This window comes from Enhydra lutris, unplaced genomic scaffold (genome assembly GCF_002288905.1).
Source record: "Enhydra lutris kenyoni isolate GAN:26980312 unplaced genomic scaffold, ASM228890v2 scaffoldscaffold50, whole genome shotgun sequence".
NCBI lineage: Eukaryota > Metazoa > Chordata > Mammalia > Carnivora > Mustelidae > Enhydra > Enhydra lutris.
In genome coordinates this window covers 14490086-14511085 of record NW_019154134.1, presented here as the reverse complement: position 1 = coordinate 14511085, position 21000 = coordinate 14490086, and the positions used below count along the sequence as shown (strand labels likewise).

At 44.7% G+C, this 21000-nt stretch overlaps 1 protein-coding gene across 1 annotated transcript in view; it reads right to left on the bottom strand.

Moving 5' to 3' along the window:
* The window catches only part of LOC111156971 (regulator of G protein signaling 7 binding protein), a 97822-nt gene extending 77252 nt beyond the window's left edge, over positions 1 to 20570 (bottom strand). Inside the window, exons 1-2 of the mRNA XM_022518157.1 lie at positions 20353 to 20570; positions 19307 to 19473 (exon numbers count right to left, since the gene is read on the bottom strand). Coding sequence (XP_022373865.1) covers positions 19307 to 19473; positions 20353 to 20517 — 332 coding nt within the window. The 5' untranslated portion in view covers positions 20518 to 20570. The remainder of the gene's footprint in view (positions 1 to 19306; positions 19474 to 20352) is intronic.
* Positions 20571 to 21000: the final 430 nt, after the last annotated feature.

Sequence of the window (21000 nt, the reverse complement as noted above, 5' to 3'; positions counted from 1 at the left end):
CACCTGTATAGATAAATATTTTTCATATTTCCTCTGCTAGTATTTAAGACTGATATTCAAGGCTTGACATGTGTGAGTAGATTTTGCCTCTTAACATTTAATACAGAATATTTAGAAAATACAGATGTGTAAAAAGAAGATGGAAATCACATATCTAGAAAGGAAACGCTGTAAAATTTGGGGTGTATATCCTTGCAGTTGTATCTAGTTATATAATTTTCATTCCGTTTCAGAAATGGGGTCGTTATGTAAAACTTATAATGTGCTTTTTTTTCACTTAATGTCCTTGTAAATGATTGCACAGTGTCTAGCACCTGGCTATATTAACCAGTCCTCTGCTGGATATTTAGATCGTTTCCCACGTTCTTTTCTGTTACGAGTCCTGCTGTAATGTACACACACATCCATGCAGCTTCAAGGAAATGGAAGAGTGATATCCACAGCCCGGAGTAGTCAAGAGGATTGAACGAAATAACCCAGTTCAAACTAGGGCCTCAACTCGAAATAGGGTCTTTTGGTTATCAGTCCCACCCTCTTTCCTTTCAACTTCTCAGTGGTTCTCAAACCCTGCTGTACGTTTGCAAAACACCTGTAGAGGGTTTGTTTGTGTGTGTGTTTTGTTTTGTTTTGTATTTGTTCTTATTTTTTTAAGATTTTATTTATTTATTTGACAGAGAGGGATCACAAGTAGGCAGAGAGGTAGGCAGAGAGAGAGAGAGAGAGGAAAGCAGGCTCCCCGCTGAGCAGAGAGCCCGACACGGGGCTCGGGGCTTGATCCCAGGACCCTGAGACCACGACCCGAGCCGAAGGCAGAGGCCTAACCCACTGAGCCACCCAGGCGCCCCTTGTTTTTGTTTTTAAATAAATATTGTGTCCGGGTCTCACCTGGGTATTCTGATTTAGTGGATCTATGGGTGGAGCTCTGATAAGAGTGTCTTTAAAAACAAAAACAAAAAAAACCAAAAAATAACCTCCGGGAACTAGAATATGCAGGAGGGCTGGGAACACTGCTTGTGCCTCGTGGCTTCTGGAACCAGGAGCTCACAGAGAAGTGATCTGGGATCCTCCTGGCACTCACTTGTGCCAATTAACGGTGGAACTATAAACCTCTTACAATTCTTTCTGGAGCTACCAGCCCCTGAGTAAATTACTTGGGTGACGTCATAGTTAATGTTCACGGGGTCTTTGGTCCTGAACGTGGAAAGAGGAATGTGTATTCTTGTAATAAGTTTCTCGAGAGCTCTGAATGTTTGCTCTAGAGCTGATCCAGCAGGAGGGCAGCAGAGCAACAAGGAGCTAAAGCTTTTGGGTGGCCACCACCTGCCCCCACAGCTACCAGGCCCCTTCACGTTAGCCCTCAGCTCGCTACAGCTTTGGGCCCCTGCCTGCTTGGTGGCAGCCAGCCTCCCCCAGGCATCTCCAGGAACCCTGGGGTTCTTTCTGTAAAATACCGGTATGTGTCTAAGCCCTGCCTTTTGTTGCTCACTGCCATAGTCCGCTGGCCTGATCCTCTGCAGCCTCAGGCCACAGCTGTCCCAGAGGTGCCAGTTGGACTAGAACTGTCCATCACTGCCATTGCCCCTTCCTGGCTACAGTGGAGCTGGGAATTGTACCCCAAGACTGAGCAAAGTGGAGCTTACCCGCTGCTCCTTGAGGGCAGAAAGAAAGAAAGACTAGTTGAAAGCAAGTTAGAAAGGCTGCCCCATCGTCAGTTTATCTGAAGAAGCATCTGCAGAACTCTAGCCTTTAGCGATTCAGCTTTCAGTTCAAAGCTGCAGACTCCGTCCAAGGGCCTGGGCTAGGGAGAGTTGAGGGGCACGATTGCTCAGGGTGCGAAGGGGCGTCAGGGGCAGAGGCTGCGGCAGGACAGAGGGAGCAGGGCTGAAAGAGCCCGGTGCCTGTGATGACAGATTCGTGGGCTCCTATGTGCTATCTCTGTAGGGATTAGTATAATAATAATACAAATTTCTTGCACTTTGAAAGCTCAGAAACTAGAGACCTTACTGACCTCAAAATCCCAAAGGTATAATGGTATCAACGATATAGCATCGATGTTTCAAATGTTGATGCTGAATCTTAGCTCTAGACCCCAAATCTGTAAGTAGAACAGACCCTTAAGAAAAAGTTAAATCGCCAGAGAATCCCAGCCTCTTAGCGTTTTCTTGAACTTACAGGTCAGCCGTTTGATCCAGCTTCTCTGCAAATGCCTAAGTTTTTCTCCAAACCTCTGTCCCTCTGCGGGGGCCACCTCCCCTGTCCCTTCACCTTCCTTCACCTGTACGCAGGTGGTCCTTGTCTCAGGATGGTCTGACTTAGGATTTTTCAACTTGACGATGGTGAAAAAGCAAGACACCTTGAGTAGAAACTGTTTTCAGTTCTAAATTTTGACCTTTTCCCAGACTAGCAAGGTATGGTGTGATGCACTCTTGTGACGCTGGGCACTGACAGGGAGCCTCAGCTCACAGTCCGTCACGCACACATGCGGGAGCACACACGCCACACACTGGCAGCCACTCCTTTTCTCACTTTCAGTGGTCAGTACCTGACGTGAGCTGTTGACCACTCAGTTATAAAACAGGCTTGGTGTTCGATGCTCTTACCCACCTATATCGCCCGGTGTAAGTGTTTCAAGTACCTCGACGGGAGGCCAGGCTAAGCTATGATGTTCAGTAGGTTAGGTGTATTAAATGGATTTTCTTTCTAGAATATTTTCGATTTATAGTGGCTTTATCAGGATGTAACCCTACTGGAGGCTGAGGCAGATCTGTGGGTCATCGAGGGAGTAGGGATGTGGTAAGCAGGGGGCAGGGCAAGAGACGAATGGATAACCCATTGGGCTACACTAAGTCTTGACTCTTACATAGGGACATATTGAGTATTGAAAGGAAAGGTTTGATGTAGGTTCCACACTTGTAAGCAGAACGAACAGGTCATGGAATGAATATCTTTTGCTGGGAATTCAGAAATCGCTATTTAGAAATGGTCATGACTCTTGGGTTAATGGGCATTCGTTAGTACTTTGTACAGAGTATCTCTGTACAAAGGTACACAGGATTTTGGTGAAATCCTATCCACTGCCAAATGATAAAAACAACAAGAAATCGGGTTGACTCTTGCTCCCCCACCCCCAGCCCCATCATTTAGGTAAAAAAGTTGCTCCCTAGTCAGCATTCATGTGGACCTCAGACTCTGTTACATATCTGGCAGGCTGTTTGTCTTGATCTTGATCATAATAAGATCAATAGCTCCTGTTTGATATGAGAAAGTAATGTGTCAGCTGTATGATAATTTAAATAATTGTCCTGTTATCAAAGGAGAAAGGGTCTTTCAAGGAATTTGACTTCAGGGTAAATGTACAAATACTCTATTTTCTCTCTTTAGGTTCAATTCCAGAAATGTTTAACATGTTCTTAAAGCTAATTAAGTATTTGGCCTTACTAACAATTCAAGGCTAAAATATGCATGTATTTCTGTATTTGGTTATCTTTTTTTAACAAGGTGACAGACACTGACAAGTTTTAAATCCCCAAGTTGCCATTCTGAAAGCAACAAAGAAATTGAGAACATAATACAGGTCAGAGTTACTAATGCCAACTAAAAGGAGAAGACCTCCTGGTGTTTCTTACTGTTCATAACCAACAGTCTGTGGATATTCCGAGCAAGAAGCAGGTGATGATTAACAGAGGAAGACACTAATGGCTGGGGGCCACTTGTAGCCTGTAGAATTTTTCTCTGGGCCAACATTTTAAAATCGGGTTATTTGACACATAAGCATGAATTCATGGATTCTCTTAAGAAACGGAAAAGCCACAAATAAGGCACGTTTGGCCCACCTCTCTACATGGGAACCTGCAATCCGTGAAGCCTGGGTAGCAGGGGCGCCCTCTCTTCCCGAACCACCACTTCACTTCTTCATGTTGTCTTCTGTGCCTGTGGTGGACCTGGGTTTGGGAAGCTTGAACTTCTCTGACCACTAACCCCATGACTGCCTCTTTCCCTTTATTTTCTCTTCACTTCATTCCTGTATCTCTTGGCCATTCCAGCTCCTTAATCAGCCCATTTTCCAAAGAACAAATTCATTCTTCCTTCCTCATTTTCTTTCCTTCCTTCCTTGGAGAATGCTTCTATAATGCTGAAGTGTGAGGAAAAGACTGTCCCCAAATGACTGTGATGACCTTTCCTTTGCAAAGATGACACCCAGATAGATACCTGAAATCATTTCCCATCTTCACATCAGGTCTACAGAGTTGCCCGTACCATAACCTAATACTGAAATTCAGAGCGTAATTTAAAGGCACTCTGAGTCTGAACAGACTTGGTAACTAAAAACATATTTCATCCTCAGAAAACAAAAGATTGAATCTATGAATATAAAAATGGTTGATAAGGCTTGTTTTATGGAGAGAACATTTGCCGAGCGATTTTGCATTATGGTGCATGCTGTGGCCTAAAATAATGTGAGCAGTTTCCTCATTATTCAGTGATGGTACAGTACTGAAACAGATGCAGCCATTTGAGCTCAACACTCAGACAGTAAGAAAACATGACTTCTGGCGAAAGATGTTCATGGGAGTCCCCCCCCCCCCCCAGTTGGGAAGATCCAGCGATATCCCTCAGAACCTACTGTTTGCTCTGTAGTTAGTCCCTGGCGAGAGGTGAACGTTGTCCTCGTTCCTGACCGTATGGTGACTGGTAGGGGTTTCGTCCAGTTTCTCCTCTCACTGCACACGTAGAGAAGGCCTTACCAGTGTCCACAGGGGATCTCCCCACAGCTCTGCTAGGAGAATTATGGGTTATGGGGCTTTTAGCCATCTGCTGTTGTCAAGGGAATGGACCCAGTGTGATGGTTCATTTTATGTGTCAATGTGATGGAGCCACAGGTTGCCCAGATACTTGGTTAAATACTATTTCTGTCTCTGTCTGTGAGGGTATTTCTGGAAGAGATTAGTTTTTGAATTGGTAGACTGAGGAAAGCAGATGGCTCTCCCTAATGTGTATGGGTCTTGTCTAATCCACTGAGGGCCTGAATACAGGGAATCCTGTATCCTGAGATACAGAATTCAAGAAGCATGAAGTGCTTACTATATACCAGCAACAATTTTTGGAAGTCTACTTCTACCTAATAAATGGACATATCAGAAACCTGCATCAGAAATATGTCCATGTGGGTGAGGGGGAGTGGTTTATCTTCTAAACTAAATAGGAATTTCCACAATGATGAAATGGTAGGACGAAAAATGAAAAATTAGAAATGATCTGTTGATGATAGGTGAGAAAGGAAAAAAATCCACTTCACCTAATTCCTCAGCTCCGTAAGTAGATGGCAAGAAGGGAAATAGGATTTCCAAGTCAAATTGAAATACTTCCAAATTAGACCCACTAAGGGAATAAAAGAGTCCAAGATTCAGAGCCTGAAGCTCTAACAAGCTGTCATTCTGGCTAAAAACTGGAACTCTGTTGAGGGGGGCAATGTAGATAATAACTACGGTGATTTTAAACTCCATTTGCTTGGCAAATGGGCTCTTGTGGGTTCACTGGCCAAGGATTGGGATATTTTAAGAAGGGGTGTTTTGAGATGGGTCTGATGATATCTTTCCATTCTTGTTCCTTTGAGTTCTTCCTATATTTTTCTTTGGCTTGAATGTTCCTTTCTTGGGTGTACCCATCACCTCCTCAGTGGGAAGTTTTCTGTCCTTTGAGTCCCTTCACACTCGACAGCATTCCTCACTTCCATTTCTCTCTTGACCCCTGTGCTCAATGACGCCGTAGGCTGTCAGTGTCACTGTGGTCATGGGGTGTCCCACTCCTACTCACATGTCGTTTGCTGGGAGGAACCATGTTGGTTCCTGAAACCCAGAATTCAGCCTACACAGGCCTGGGTGAAAGTCTGATGGCACGTATTCATTTTTAGGACTTGCACGGGCAAGCAGGAAAGAAGGTGCCTAAGAATGGAAGAATCTGAGTAGACCTAACATGGAGAAAGAAAGTCTGAAGGAGTCGGGGCTCAGAGAGAAGTGCTGAGGCTTCCAGAATGCAGAGCTGAGGTCCATTCACACTCTGCTGGCAGCTTCAGAAAGACCTAACTGTGTTTTTTCCTTCCTGCTTGTTTTCCTCTTCTTACTAGCCGAGTAAACCTTAAAAGCCTTCAAACTCAGCTGTGTGCCAGGTGAAGAGGTCCTTGTCTTGAAGTGTGTCCAAGGGAGGGCAGAGACTTTGAGTGGAAATAGTATTTAGTGGCAGAGAAAGGGAAGGAGGGCAGGTAGGCCAATTTGAGAGCCATTCCAAGAAAGAAAACTATCTGGTGAATAGCCTGGCATAGTGTGAAGAATAAAGACCAGTGTTGAAACCCCAGCCCCAGCAATTAACCAAACATCTCAACTTTCTCAACATAAATGCACTACAAAATGAGAATTAGGAAAGTAGCTAGTATCCTGGGTGTGCTGGAAAGCCTCCAGGTGTGCCTCCTCTGGATTCAAGAGAGAGCCCTGAAGCCTCACTGGCTCTGGGTGGCACCACTCTAGTGGAGGCAGGAGGGAACAGTGCCAAGAATCCCAAAGACCAGGGCTGCCTGGGTGGCACAGTCAGTTAAGCATCCAACTCTTGGTTTCAGTTCAGGATTGTGGGATCGAGCCCCCACATCAGGCTCTGCATTCCACATGGAATCTACTTGAGACTCTCTCCCCCTCTGCCCCTCCCCTCTGTGTGTGCCTGCATGCGCCCCCCCACCTCAAATATTTTAAGAAAATCTGAAAAATGAAAACAAAAGAAGCCCAAAGACCGTAGTCCTCATATGATTCAACTACTGAGATAACCCCAGTGCCCAGCTACCTGCATAGTTGGGTCTATGATTAGACCCCTGTAGTCTAATCACTGCTACTTTGAGGTAGGTGCATTTCTTAGCCAAAATATCAGACTTGAAAACCTCTCCCTGGACTAAGTAGATACTATTTCAGATGAACGCATGTCCTCGTGAAAGGGTACCGCACATCGATTGTTCTCACACGGACATTGCTATTTCTCCTTTCCCTTGGTTCAAGACAGAAACGTTGACTCTGTGGCAGGGAGCCAGCAGCCACACAAATTAAAGAGAAAGGAATTGCCGCTTGTTCTTCAAAGTGTGGTACAAGCGCCACCATCCCCTTCTTGAAGTCTTGTTTCTTGGCTACAGTCACTGGAGCAGAGCTGATCACTGCCTCCCTTGTATCTGTCCTGTATCACCTGCACATCTCTGTCGCATCACCCATGCCGTGTTCTGTGATGACCTGTTGACATGTGTGTCTCTACATAGATGCTAGCCCCTAAGTTCCACAGAAGCAGAGCTGGGAACCTAACACTGTGCCTGGTCCAGAGTAGGTGTTCAGGATTTCATGGATAAATAAATGAACAAACAAAGCCAGAAGAAAATGGCAGAAGGGAGCTGGCAGACAGTGAGAGGTTGCCTCCCCCTTATTTCTCCCCACTGTAGCAGCCCTTTCCCCATGTGTCATGTCCAAGCTCCCTACCCATCACCAGTCTTGCTAAAGATCCCGTCCTAGGCCTCAGGAAGCATCACTTTGGCTTACAGGCTGGGACATTTTGTCCCCACTGGACAGTTAGGGTGAGGGATGTATGTGAGTCAGATCATGAAACTTGTGATTGGGAGATCCACGTGACCTGGTCCTGGCCAGTGACCTGCTCATGGAAGTTCTGTGTTAGGCTTCCGAGAAAGTCTGTCAGAAAGGGATGCATTTAATTATTTACATCTTTGCCTTTTATTCCCTGCTGGAAATGAAGACACAATTTCTAGAGCTGGAGCAGCAGTCTTGGGACCTCTCGCATCTCATACTTGATCTCTTTACATCACAAACCAATGCTTACTGTTCCCTACCCTTGACTTTTTAATGATGTGAGAAAATAAACGCTTCTGTGTTTAAGTCAATGAAATTCTATCTGTGTTATTTGCAGCCGAAGATAATTCCAAACTGATAGTCTAGTTTTGTTCTTTTTTTTTTTTCCTTAGACATGACTAGGTCAGTTAATGTCTGGACTTTCACATTTGCTCTTCCCTCTGGCCAAAGTACTTCTCTCACAGATCATCACCTAACTGGCACCTTCTCAAGGTCAGATACTAGGTTAGAATGTCATCCTGTGCAGGGCTGGGGGGCGGGGAGCTCTCTGAAAACCCCATCTGAGAATAACCACCCATAGTCCTCCATCATTCTTTAATCATATCATTCTCTTTTCTTCACTGCATTTATCACTCTCTGAATTGCAGTCCCCTTTGCCTGTTAGTTTTCACTCAGTGCATTCAGGCTGCTGTAACAAACCGTGGACTGGCTGGGTGGTTTGAAACAACAGAAATTTATTGCTTATTGGTCTGGAAGTTGGGCGGTCCAAGACCAAGGCGCCACATGGTCACGTCTGGTGAGGGCTCCCTTCGCAGCTCATAGCTGGTGCTTTCTTGCTGTGTCCTTACATGGTGGAAGGAGTGAGGGATCGTTCTGGAGCCCCTTTTAGAAGGGCCCTAATCCCATTTATGAAGGTTCCCCCTCATGGCTTGAGCTTCACCCAAAGGCCCTACCTCTCAATACTGTAACTTCGGGTATTAGGTTTTCAATGTAGCAGCTGTGCAGGAACATAAACATTCAGACCCATAGCACTTCTTGATCACCCTAACCAAGAAGGCAGGAACCTTCTTTATTCTGTTCAGAACTGCTGTATCTCCAGCACCTAGAAAAGCACGTGGCATATGGTGGGTGCTCTATAAATAGTTTCCCAGACAGGGAGGAAACTTTCCGAGTTGCAAAAAGAATATATTTTCCCCGTAGAATACACTGTTCTATGTTGCACAGGTTTATAATTTAGGAAACAATGGGTTAAATGCATTTTAGGACCTAAATGCTGCCTCACATAGTTTAGATGAGTTTCTAGTTCAGTTTCTCTTAATGGCCTCATTGCAATCTTGATCATAGGTTGTCCTGCAGCTTATCCTTGTATCCAGAAGGCACTGCCTCTCTACCTTTTATTCTTGAGAGCTCGTCAAATTTTAGCTCCTTGATGAAATTCTTTCTTTAGTTTATTAAAGGAAGTTATAAAATCGTTCCAAAAGGAGCCTTGCTCCATCTCAGGTAGTTATTTTCAAATTGATTTCTTGAGTGCTGCTGCTTATACTCCCTGCAGGCCCCATCCCGTTTCACATCCTGTCTGGAGACTATACTCAACCTCTTTCAACCGTACCCTTGCCGAACTTCCTGCCCTCTCCAGTGGTTCCTGCACCTCCTTTTCCACAGGTCCATTTAAAGTGGGAGAGGTTTGTCAATCCCCTTGGGACTCTCCCTTCTGTTTGGCATTTCGGTGTGAGGAGTATGGTGGGCTATCAGGAGACTACACATAAGACCTTGACATTCAGGAGAGTAAATGATCTCTTTTAATGGCTGAAGGGTTGGGGCACCTAGGTGGCTCCATTGGTTACATGTCTGCCTTCAGCTCGGGTCATGATCCCAGAGTCCTGGGATCTAGCCCGTGTCAGGCTCCCTGCTCAGCGGGAAGCCTGCTTATCTGTCTCCCACTCCCCTGCTTATGCTTGCTGTCTCTCTCTCTCTGTCAAATAAGGAAATAAAATCTTTAAAAAAATAATGTCTGAAGGGTAGGTTTTTATAGGGGGAATCCACAGATGCAGACTGATAGGATGGGACCATCCTTTATATACTTTGAGGGAATAAGAAGTCGATCTGTTTGAGGAGGTAAAGAATTTATGTCAGATGGTAGGAGAAGAGCCCAGGAATACAGTTTGGGTGCTGTGGCCCAGAGAGTTAGTGGTTGGCCGGTATCCATTCTCTCCCTTTCCTTTCTAGTCAAGGTGCCAGTCAGAGAAGAATACACTTCCAGTCTCCCCTGTACTTAGGTGGGAGCACGAGATGCAGTTCTGGAAGAAGTGTTTGGGTTTATTTAAAAAGAGCTGACCCAGCTGGGAAGTGTGGCCTTTCCCCTCTTTATCCTTTCCTTTGGACTGCTCGCTGGAGCTTCTGTCATAATCTTGGATCATAAGGTCAAGTTGAGGGTGGAAGGCCTATGCTAAGAGTGAGCAGCAGAGCCATGATTTCATGGAGCCCCGTGCCGGTTCTGAATTCCCATTCTGGGGCTGCTTTTCTGTGACAGAAGAAATCCTGGTGTCTTTTTTTTTTTTTTTTTTTTAAGATTTTTTATTTATTTATTTGACAGACAGAGATCACAAGGAGGCAGAGAGGCAGGCAGAGAGAGAGAGGAAGGGAAGCAGGCTCCCTGCCGAGCGGAGAGCCTGATGTGGGGCTCGATCCCAGGACTCTGGGATCATGACCTGAGCCGAAGGCAGAGGCTTTAACCCACTGAGCCACCCAGACGCCCCAAATCCTGGTGTCTTTAAGCAACTGCTTCTTTGGATTTTTTGTCCAATGCAGCCAAATGTAAGCCATTTTGATACAGATGCCCACGGGGGAGCTTTAAAAAAAAGATCTCAACATCCAGGCTGCATCCCAGATCGTTTAAATCAAAAACTCTAGGGATGGACCTCATGCATCAGCAATTTTTTAAAGCTTTCCAGGTGGTTCCAGTGTGTAGCCCAAGTTGAGAATCACGGCTTTAGGCTGCCAGGCCTCATGTTTAGCATGTTCAAGGATCCCCTGGAGGAGTGGGGTGGTACTCGTTAAAAACTGGAATTTCCACCCCTTACTCTCTAGAGATGTTGTTTCTTTAGCTGTGAGGGCACAGGTGATTCTGAGACTGCCAGTCCAGGAGGATCAGCTTTGAAGAAACACTGCTTTAGGTAATGGGCAATGGCTTCAAGTTTAAAGGCAAAGAAGTGGCAAGATTGGAAGAAAATGTCAGGAGCATTCATTTAGAACTAGTGAATAAGTTGAAAAGAAGAGGCGAGAGACGGGTGGTATGGAGACCAACTGGGAGACAGTGCGGTGCTTGATGGCCCCGGGGGTCCATCTGTGAGCTAAGAGGGAGACCTCAGAAATGGGGAGGAGAGGAGAGAGACAGTGGACACTGCGGAAGATAAAAGATCACAGAGTTTACTAACTGACAGGAGAGGAGGATTTATTATTTACTGACTCACTTATTCTTAGTGCCTAAAGAATACACTAGGGGTTTGACTTCTGGATTCATCCATATATCCCCACCTTCGCTCAAACTCCGTTAAATGGGTGTAGATGATTAGTTTCCTTACAGCCGCAAATGTTAAGTTGATTTTTGTTAACCTGGTGGGGGAACCTTTATTTGCTTAAATCAGCTCTTCCATTTAAAGGCTCAGACACTTTACACTAACAAGAGTCTTTTTGACAAATTTTAGTATTTGTTTATATATAAATACATGCATATATACATATAGACAAGGACTATACATATGGGCATATATGGATATAGACAAGCAATTAAATGTTTTTTCATGTGGTTTTTGCTTTTTTTAAAGTCTTGTCTCGTAGAGCAGAGGAAATAAATGAACACAGTTACTGCTCTTGAGCTGTGCTTTATGTACATATCCTTTTAGAAGATGGCTTTTAAGGGCGATCCTAATGGAAAAATCATTATTCAACCATTCAATATCCACTGAGCAGATAGATGTTAGGGTGATATTTTATCAAATAACTTTAAACATGACTTGAGTAACCTTAAAATAACACCCTGTCTGCTGATCCATTGTAATAATGAATACCTATGCCTTGGAAAGTGCTTGTAGGTGTGCCTTTTTTTTTTTTTTTTAAAGATTTTATTTATTTGAGAGAAAGAGGGAGCATGAAGGGGGGAGGGGCAGGGGGGAAGCAGACTCCCCATTGAGCAGGGAGCCTGATGCGGGACTTAAGGACCCTGAGATCAGGGCCTGAGCCCAAGGCAGACACTTAACCGACTGAGCCACCCAGGCACCCCTTAAGTGTACTTTTTAAGTCTTCTGTTGTTTAAAAGCAACATACTGGTTTTACAGCTACAAATCATAATGAAATAATAGATACATCATAAAATGTAAGTTAGTCTAACTGATCAGTTCTTACTGAAGTCTTTATTGGAATAGGTTTTACAATACCAACTAAAGTTAATGAACAGAAGGGACACATCCTCACTGACTTGGCACACAGGGAGCAAGCATGAATGAAACACGGCTTGGCTCTCTTGTACTTCACCATCTAAATAATAAAGTGACAGTAAATTTTCCAAAAGTTCATTTTAGTTTAATTTTCTCTCTGGCGCATTTGTTAAGAAGGCTCTAGCAGGGTGAAGGTCATTAGATCTGTTCAAAGCATAAAAAGGCTAACTTCAACAGGCCCCTGTCTAGATTCCATATCACCTGTCATTTTGTGGCTAATAATAACACTGTTCTTTAATTTGGTCTGAGTCAGTACTGTGTCAGTTGCTTATGGTTCTTAAGCAACAATATTAGTATCATGGAGAGACCACCAGCACCTGCCGACTTGCTAGCCAAGAAGACGACAGAATGTGAACACCGTGTATGTGGACTGTCACGAGGCTTTGCTATCCCCCTCCCTCCAGATATTCTCTCCTGCAGCTGGATTTTGGTTCCACGTTTATACACTAGTAGCTAAATTAATTAGAGCCAAGGGCTGACCATATTGGGGATTCAGTACCTTTGTGATCACATTCATTGCATACAGAAAGGGATCTAGTCCTTGGTCCCAAACTCCACCCCTAATGTGAGCTAAGTGAAGTCTTTGCAAATGATAAAGCACTGGGCACTGGGGAGTCTTTGTGTGAAGGTGTTGGGCAGAGCTCTACCTCCATTCCCATTGGGCCCAACAACCCAAAGTGTTCATTCTCCTACAGATGGGCCAAAGGAATTTGCTCTGGGTTGAATTATGTCTCCTCAGCCCTAAATTCATATGTTGAAGTCCTAACTCTTAGTACCGAAGAATGAGATCTTCTTTGGAAATACATTGTTGCAGACGTAATTGGTTCCGTTAGTGTGAGGTCAGACCAGAATAGATCAGGCGCCCCCAATCTGATATGACTGATATGATATGACTGGTTGTCTTAGAGAGAGACAAAATTTGGATCCACACACATACATGGCGGCGGGTGGGGGGAGGGATGTATGAGGATAAAGACAGAGGCACTTCAACAAGTCAAGGAACAAGCAGGATTGTCAGCAAACCCCCAGAAGCTAGAAGAGAGGAACAGATTCTTCCTCCCCACCCTCAGAAGGAACCACCCCTCCCTACACCTTGATCTTGGATGTGCAGCCTCCTTCTGTGTGACAAGAACTTCGTGATGTTTCTGCCACCCACTGGGGCCTACTTTGTCGCTGCAGCCCTAGCACACTAATAGAGAATTGTTCTCCAGTCCTTCCCTTTGATGGATAGCATATGGAACTCCCCTTTCATTATCTGACCAGTGAGAGTTAACATTTTTAAACCAAAAACACCTGTATATAGAAAGGGAACACACAGGACAGAGTGGATGGCTTGGCAGGCTTGCCAGCCAGGCCTCTGGTACTAATAAGTCCTCCTCCATCACGTGGATTAAGAAAGCTGAGGGGGCTGCCTCCAGGCTCACCAAGCACTTCCATACTCTCCCACCCCATGTACTGGCTGCCGTCTCAGCCTCGCTGTGGAAAGGAAGCATTACTGAGTGAGCTGCCAATCTGAATTTTCCCTCTCCCTGCCCTCCTGACTTCCTACCAAACAGAACAAGGAACAAATAAGAACCAGCTAAAAGTGGGACTGGAAAAAATGGGGCAGAAAAGTCAAATAGGAGTCAAACAAAACTAAAACAGACCAAAAGGGGAAAAAAAAAAAAAACAGGAGGAGAGGTGGAAGCAGAAAAGAAGAGTAAACTAGGCGTGGTTGGTCAGGAAACTAATTGCTGGAGGAAAAAAAATCTGAAATCTCTGGGTATGAATCTCTATGATATTCATTATATTATTCCCAGAATCCATTAGAAAATTAAGATTCTTCTTGTGATCCCGTGTGTTCACATCTCAACAAATTGTCTCTGGAATTCAATCATCAAACTTCCTGCATGATGCTTATTTTATTTTTTATAGCTTAGTTCTGTAACCAAAGTCTGTGATTCACCCTGAATTAACACAGAACACTGGAATGATGAAGGTAGAAGACTCAGGTCCCTCAGTTCAGCCCTTTCATTGAGGTGTGCAGAGAATGTAATAGACTCGTCCAATGTCACACAGCCTGTACCAGAGCTAGGCCAAAAGATTTTTTATAAATATGTAATTTATGAGGAATACAGTTTGATTTATACAAAGAAAATCTTTCTAAACTATTTTGAACCCTCACATATCCATATTGTTTTTAAGGTATTAAAGAAGCCTTGGGTCTCCTGGGTGGCTTAGTTGGTTGGGCATCTAAATCTTGGTTTTGGCCCAAGGCATGATCTCAGGGCTGTGAGATCAAGGCCCATGTCAGGCTCTGTGCTGAGTGTGGAGCCTGCTTGAGATAGTCTTTACCTCTGTCTCTCCCCTGTAATCGTGCTCTCAAAAAAAAAAAAAAAAAAAATTAAAGCCTTTTGATAGCCATCTGGGAAGCTTCAACCTAGAAGATTCCTCCAAACATAATGTAAGGAACTAAGATAAGCAAAAATTTATTTCAACCAAAGTATTTGAAAAATATTTGATGGATACATTTATTTTTCATATAAGTGTATCATGATGTCCTGAATTTTGCATGTCTTATGAATAATTACCTGAACTCAATCTGAATTTCATCATAGTGTATCCACGTGCTACTCAGTCTTCTGAGTGCTTGATGTACGTTTACTTTCAGTCCTTAACAATACTGTATGATTCAGTCTTATTAGCTATTAACCCCATTTTCTGATGAGAAAACTGAGGCAGGGAAGGACAGTATCTACCCTTATCCGAGGTTACACTATTTGTAAAAAGGCAGGGCTGAGATTTGAACACAGGCAAAGTCTGTGTACTTAGGCCAGTGTGTCTGTCTGCCCCACGCCCAGCCCACTGGCCATAGCATCATCTCCCGGCATCTGCTGGAGGATCCTGGCTCCTCTGGGGCCATTCCTAGCCTGCGTGCATGCGCTGTGCTCTTTTCTCTTGGTTCTCAGGACATGTTTGACGGAACTGGCGCCAGACCATGGAGCGATGGGCATGGGCTCTGGTCTTAGAGCAGCCTTGGATTGGCAGAGTAACCTCTGAAGGCTGGGAGTCACCTACCTGGCCCCACAGACCCTCTCAACTACTCCGTGGGGAGCATGACAGCCAGTTGACAGAGAAGGGAATCGAGATTCAGACAGTGAAGTAGTTCCATCAAGGTCACAGAAGATGGTTCTCTGCCGAGGTCTGCCTAAATGCGAAGTCTTCACATACACTTGCCCAAGTTGTCCCTAAAGCCACTTGAAAGCCTCTAAATCTCCTCAAATACGAAACAAGGAAATGGTGCTGTATGAGTACACTCTGTGCCCTGAAGGCCTAGGGATTCTTCAGAGGTATTTCGGAAGGAAGTCCAAAGTCACTGGCCCTGATAGCCACCTAACCCTGATGTATGTGTGTATGTATACACACACACGCACGCAGCAGGGCACAGCAATGCCACTTGAAATCTGCCTTCTAAGTCTGACTTTGCACATGTAGATGGAAGGAAGATTCTGTGGCTAAAACAAGTTTGGGGACCATTCTAGCAAGGGATCCCTGAGGCCCCTCTTAGCTTTAGTACCAATGAGAGGATCAGCATCGTAAAGGGACAGTAGCTGTGGTCACTCAAACCAGGCAGAAGAGACTGGGGGTTCACCTGGCTGGCTCTGTCCAGAAAACATCAGTTGTCTTTGAAAGAAAAGGATATACTGCAACTTTGGCTGATCTAGACACAGTTTGAAAAGCTGTTGTAAAGATGTCTGTGATGATCGCCTTCTTTCCCAGGGCCGGCTAGTGAGAGACACAGTCTCAGTTTTCTTGTGGTCACCATTCCCTGAGGGTATCATTTAAGGATGGAGGGGTCTAAGCATCTGTGGCTTAATCAAAACTCATGGGCTTTTCTCCTCTTCTTTGTTTATCTTGCCTCGTCCTCTTTTTACTCTGTCCTACCTTCAACCCAGTCTCCCTCCTCTGGCTTCAGTGCCAAGTGATAAACAGGAAAGGAGGGGTCTGTGCTGGTTAAGAAATAAGTCATTTCATTTACTCCTCCAAGTCTTGCTTTTGTCCCACCTATGTTCCTACTCAAAGCAAAGCACTGGAGTTTAGGTGACAGGTGTCAGGCTGGCATCTTGATGCATGCCCGGAGAGTCAAGTTTTCTGTTTCCCAATCCCTATAGTTTCCACCCCTTTCACTAAAAGGTGTGTATGTAGAAAAGAATAAGGCCAAGTGGGGGGCGCCTGGGTGGCTCAGTGGGTTAAAGCCTCTGCCTTCGGCTCAGGTCGTGATCCCAGGGTCCTGGGATCGGCCCGCATCGGGCTCTCTGCTCCGCGGGGAGCCTGCTTCCTCCCGTCTCTCTCTCTGCCTGCCTCTCTGCTTACCTGTGATCTCTGTTTGTTAAATAAATAAATAAAATCTTAAAAAAAAAAAAAAAAAAAGGAATAAGGCCAAGTGTTATTATTCATGGTGATGTTGATCATACCTTTTCACAGGACACTTACTGAGTTATATTTTACACATCATAAACTTCACTCATTTTGAATGTGCAATTCAATGATTTTTAGTAACTATTTAGTTGTACAATCATCACCAGTTCAATCTTGGAACACTTCCATCACCCCAGAAAGTTACCTCAAGCTCATTTGCAGTGACTCCCTGTTCCCACCCACAGATCTAGGCAACCACTAATCTCCTTTTTGAGGTGTATAGATATGCTTTTTCTGAGCATTTCATGTAAAAGGAATCATATAATAATGTGGCATTTTGTAACTGCTGTCTTTGATTTAGCGAACTCTTCTGATTCACCCATATGTTAGTGTGTTTTTGTATTTCATTTCTTTTTACATAATACTTTTTCAAGTGGCAGCATTATGTAGAGGAAAGATCATGGATTTCAGAAGCATGCAACGTAGGGCCAAATCACAGTCCTACCACTTCTGAGTTGTGTAACTTTGGGCAAGTACCTTAACCTCTTTGAGACCCATTTGTAAAAATAAGGATAATAATCATCTCTCCCTCAGAGGTTTATTCTATGAATTATCTGGATTGTGCTGGCAAGTGATGGGAGCTCAAGAAATCTAGGCTTTGTTTCTACATTCCCCAGGAGGCTTTGCTTTTCTTAACCCTGCATCAGAGTTTAAGGTGAATGCTACAGTCTCCCTACCAGCTTTCACATTAAACTTGACATGAGAGCCAACATAACTAGCAATGTTAGGAACAGAATTGCACCGAGAAGAATCATCACATCCTTCATTAATGAAACCCAGATGGTAAGAAGCTAAAGGGATTTCCTTCGGTCAGAATGCTGTCATTTTTTTTTTTAAGGAAGAAGGTTAAATTGTATTCATTATTTTAAGGAGAAAATGTTTCAGATTCTCTCCTAGAACACTGTACAGAGTAGGCCTTATCTTTGCAAGGCTCTAAGAACAACATATTTTCCCCACTAAGTCTTAAAAAACTGCTCCCAATGATATCAACTCTCAGGTAACATAAAAGTAAGTAGCAAGGGGCTACCAACCCCTGAGTATATCAAATTCATCTCAACTCCTCAAAACTCAACTTTGAGCCAGTAGTTTCAGACTCCTTCTTTCCTGAAACTTTGGAAGGACTGAAATTCTTGTGTTTGGTAATGCAGACTAAATCGAACTCTTTGTTTCTTTCTCCAGTCTATCTTCTGTGATTAGAACTTGTCACCCTTTGAGTTTCTCCTTAGAGAGGTCCTGAATATAACCCCATCGTACAGTCTTGGACACAAAGTTGACAAAGGTGCTACTCTTTAGCTCTGGGCATAACATTTCCTGTTGTTAAGCTGTTTTCCCTTCTGAATCATTGTTTCTCTACAGTTTTTACTCCACCACTGTTCCTCTTTGTGTTTCTGATTGTTTTACTTCCCTTCTTGTCTGGGATTTATCACAGCTGCATTTCTTCCCCGAATTCCTTAAACACTGAATCCCTTTCCACCTTCTAGATGGAATCCCAGATTCACTTCCTCTTAGGCACAGTGTAACAGTTAAAACAGAAAAGGATGAGGGTTCTAACTATTTCTACCAAATGAAATAGGTTTGTAATACACTTTTTGTCTCATCTCAAGGACATTAGATACTGTGTCTTTTCTCTTGATATAAAATGCCACTTGTTAAATGCAGTTACTGAGAAAGGCAACATAGGGCTTTCTAATCTGTATATACCAATAGTCACGATACATATTATCAGCCATATATTATTGGCATTAAAAATGACAGAGTGATTTCTTCAAATGGATAATTAGATTCAATTCCTACACATGATCAATCTGCAACATTATCAGATTAGTCTAATAGACTTGAACTTTGATTATGATACAGACATACATAGATAAACAGATAAAGGTTATAGCCAGATGGACTCAAACACTTAATGTATTTCTATAAGGATTCCTGTGTTTCCTCACTCTGTGTTCTTACTTGAGTGTAGTAACTGTTGACAAAATCCATGACTGACATCTTTCCTGATATTGAGAGATCAGGAAGAAGTAGATGGGGTCTCAGAGGAGAAGTTTCTGCTCACTGTATTAGCCCCTAAAGTAGGACCCGGGACCCATAAGGGGGATAAAAAGAGATAAAAATAATGGGGAGGGGCACATGAACAGCCTAGGTTTAGATGGATTTGTGAATTTCCCCAGTCTTCATAAAAATTTTCTTCTGTTAAAACTTTTCCTCTCATACACTACAGTGAGGAGAGTAATTTATATCCAAGACTTTATTTTAGAGATTTTATTTTAAATGGTATCACAGGAATTTATCTCATGGTATAAATAGTTTAGTCAATCTAGGATTTAGCAAAGATTTTCTCTCTACTGAACTGGCCTTTCGTGCCGTAGATGTTCAGCAGATGACAAATAATCTCGAGGCGTGATGACTTAACTTCATTTTGACAGCCAAACATTCTGCAAAAAAATTCCGAAGCCCTGTGTCCGGATATGTGGACAGCATACTGCCAGTTAATTTTAAAAAAGAAAAGTCACGTAATGACCCAGATATTGAATATATGTATATTTAAGAATCACACAACCTTCAGATTGTAATTTGGCACCTAGTTAGTCTGTCTACAGCTCTCGAAAGAGTCCTGGCTCAGGGTGATTGGTTAAAACCCCAGATTTGCAGAGATCACTTCTGAGGTCTTGACCACCAGAAATCACTGTCAGCATCCATGCATCAGTATATGAATGACCAAAAATAATGCCAAGAGTCTCCTACCCTGAGATGGCAGCAAGTTTTTGGTGTGCCTGACGAGCCATTTCACAGCCTTTGGTTCTGGTCTTGTGCATTTCCGCCCCGATTGAGGGGCAGCTGACAGAGACGTCCCCGATAGAAATGACCAACTCTCGGTACAGGGCCACTTGCGTGTTGAACTCCTGGACAAGCTGGAAAAGAATTGACTTTCTTTCAGGAACGTTTCCTATTTGGGTGTATACAAACATGGGTTTTCAGTGACCCCTCAGCCAACTCCACAAGTCTCCAGCTACAGACTGCTTAAAGATCAATGTACAAAGATGGTAAGTTTCTCTTTGTCCAAGGCGAGTGTTTATTTTCATCAGTAAGTCCGGGTGCAGAAGCTCTATTTCCAGACGTCCTCCCGCCCCCCGCCCCCACCCCCAATTCAGTTTCTGAAGAGCAAGAGCATATGCCACTCCCAGGTCACTAGAGCTTGATGCTGGGAACTCTCACATATAATGCTCCCCTTTACTACAGCTAAGATAAGGATTTTAAGTTGCGTGGGGAAGAAGGCCAAAGATAGGTTGCAATAGGGAAACGGTTCACCTCCTCCCAGGCCACTGAACCAGAGACTGGCTTAGGATCCTGACTGGAAGACCGGCCACAGCCTTTGCGCTGGAACCTTCGTCCCCTCTGCAGCGCCCCGTGTGCTCTGTTTGGGTTTATTTGCTGCTGTCTCCCCACAAAGCAGCACCCCCACCTTCCCATTCTCTCCCTCCCTGGTGAGCAAGCCACTTCACCGTGTCTTTCCTATCCACTATTCTCTGATGGGGTAGAGACATGACTTAAAGCAGCTGACCCTTGCTGTGGCACTTCTTTGCGGGGACATTACGACCCGGGTGCCACCCCGAATCTGGGGACTGCAGATTTAAAAATAGTGCATGTGCACGTGATCGGCATGGAGGAGCTGAGGGTGGGGGAGTGGCTGGCAGTCAAGCAAACGATTAACATACAAGATGCCCCCACCTCCTCTCCAAAAAAAAGAAAAAAGAAAAAAAGAAAAATAAAAAGGCGCAGTTTTCACCTACCATCTTGCAGTCGTCCAGGGCTCGTTGGGTTTTGTGGGCGCTTTCGGAGTTGCTGCCCCTGCGCTCCCAATCCCCGCTCTGCAGCGGGGGCTTGCTGATCTGGAAGATCGAGGAGCGGGTGGACCGGCTGGGGCGCTTTTTGCGCCCATTCGGTGCAGAACTCATGCATACACATCCACCAAGCCGAAGCCGCTGGTGCAGTGCGCCCCGGCGCGGGCGGCCCGGTCGTTGCCCTGCGCGCCGCCAAGCAGCCGGAGCCGGGAATCGAGGCGCGGCGCTCACAGGGTTGGGGCTGGCTGCGCGGGTGGGTAACCTTCAGCTTGAAGGAGAGCCGGGAAAGCGCTGGCTGTGCCGTGCAGCATCGCTTCCACTAAGCAGCGAGGAAGGGGCTCGGTCAAGTTCTGCTCAGCAGCATTGCCGGCCCTGTCCCGGGAGCTGGGCGCTGGCGCGGGCTCGCACTACCTTCCCCTCGGCATGGATCGCAACGCTGGGCCAGGAGGAACGCGCCGCCAGGCGGTTCTGAGTTTCCATTCAGATGGGGGAGCAGCTTTCAAAGCCTGCGCTGTAAGGTGGGGGTGGGGGGGCTGCGAGTGTCGCTCCGGCTTCAGTGTCTTCCCGCAGCGGCGCTCCGTCGTCTTTTCCCTCCCT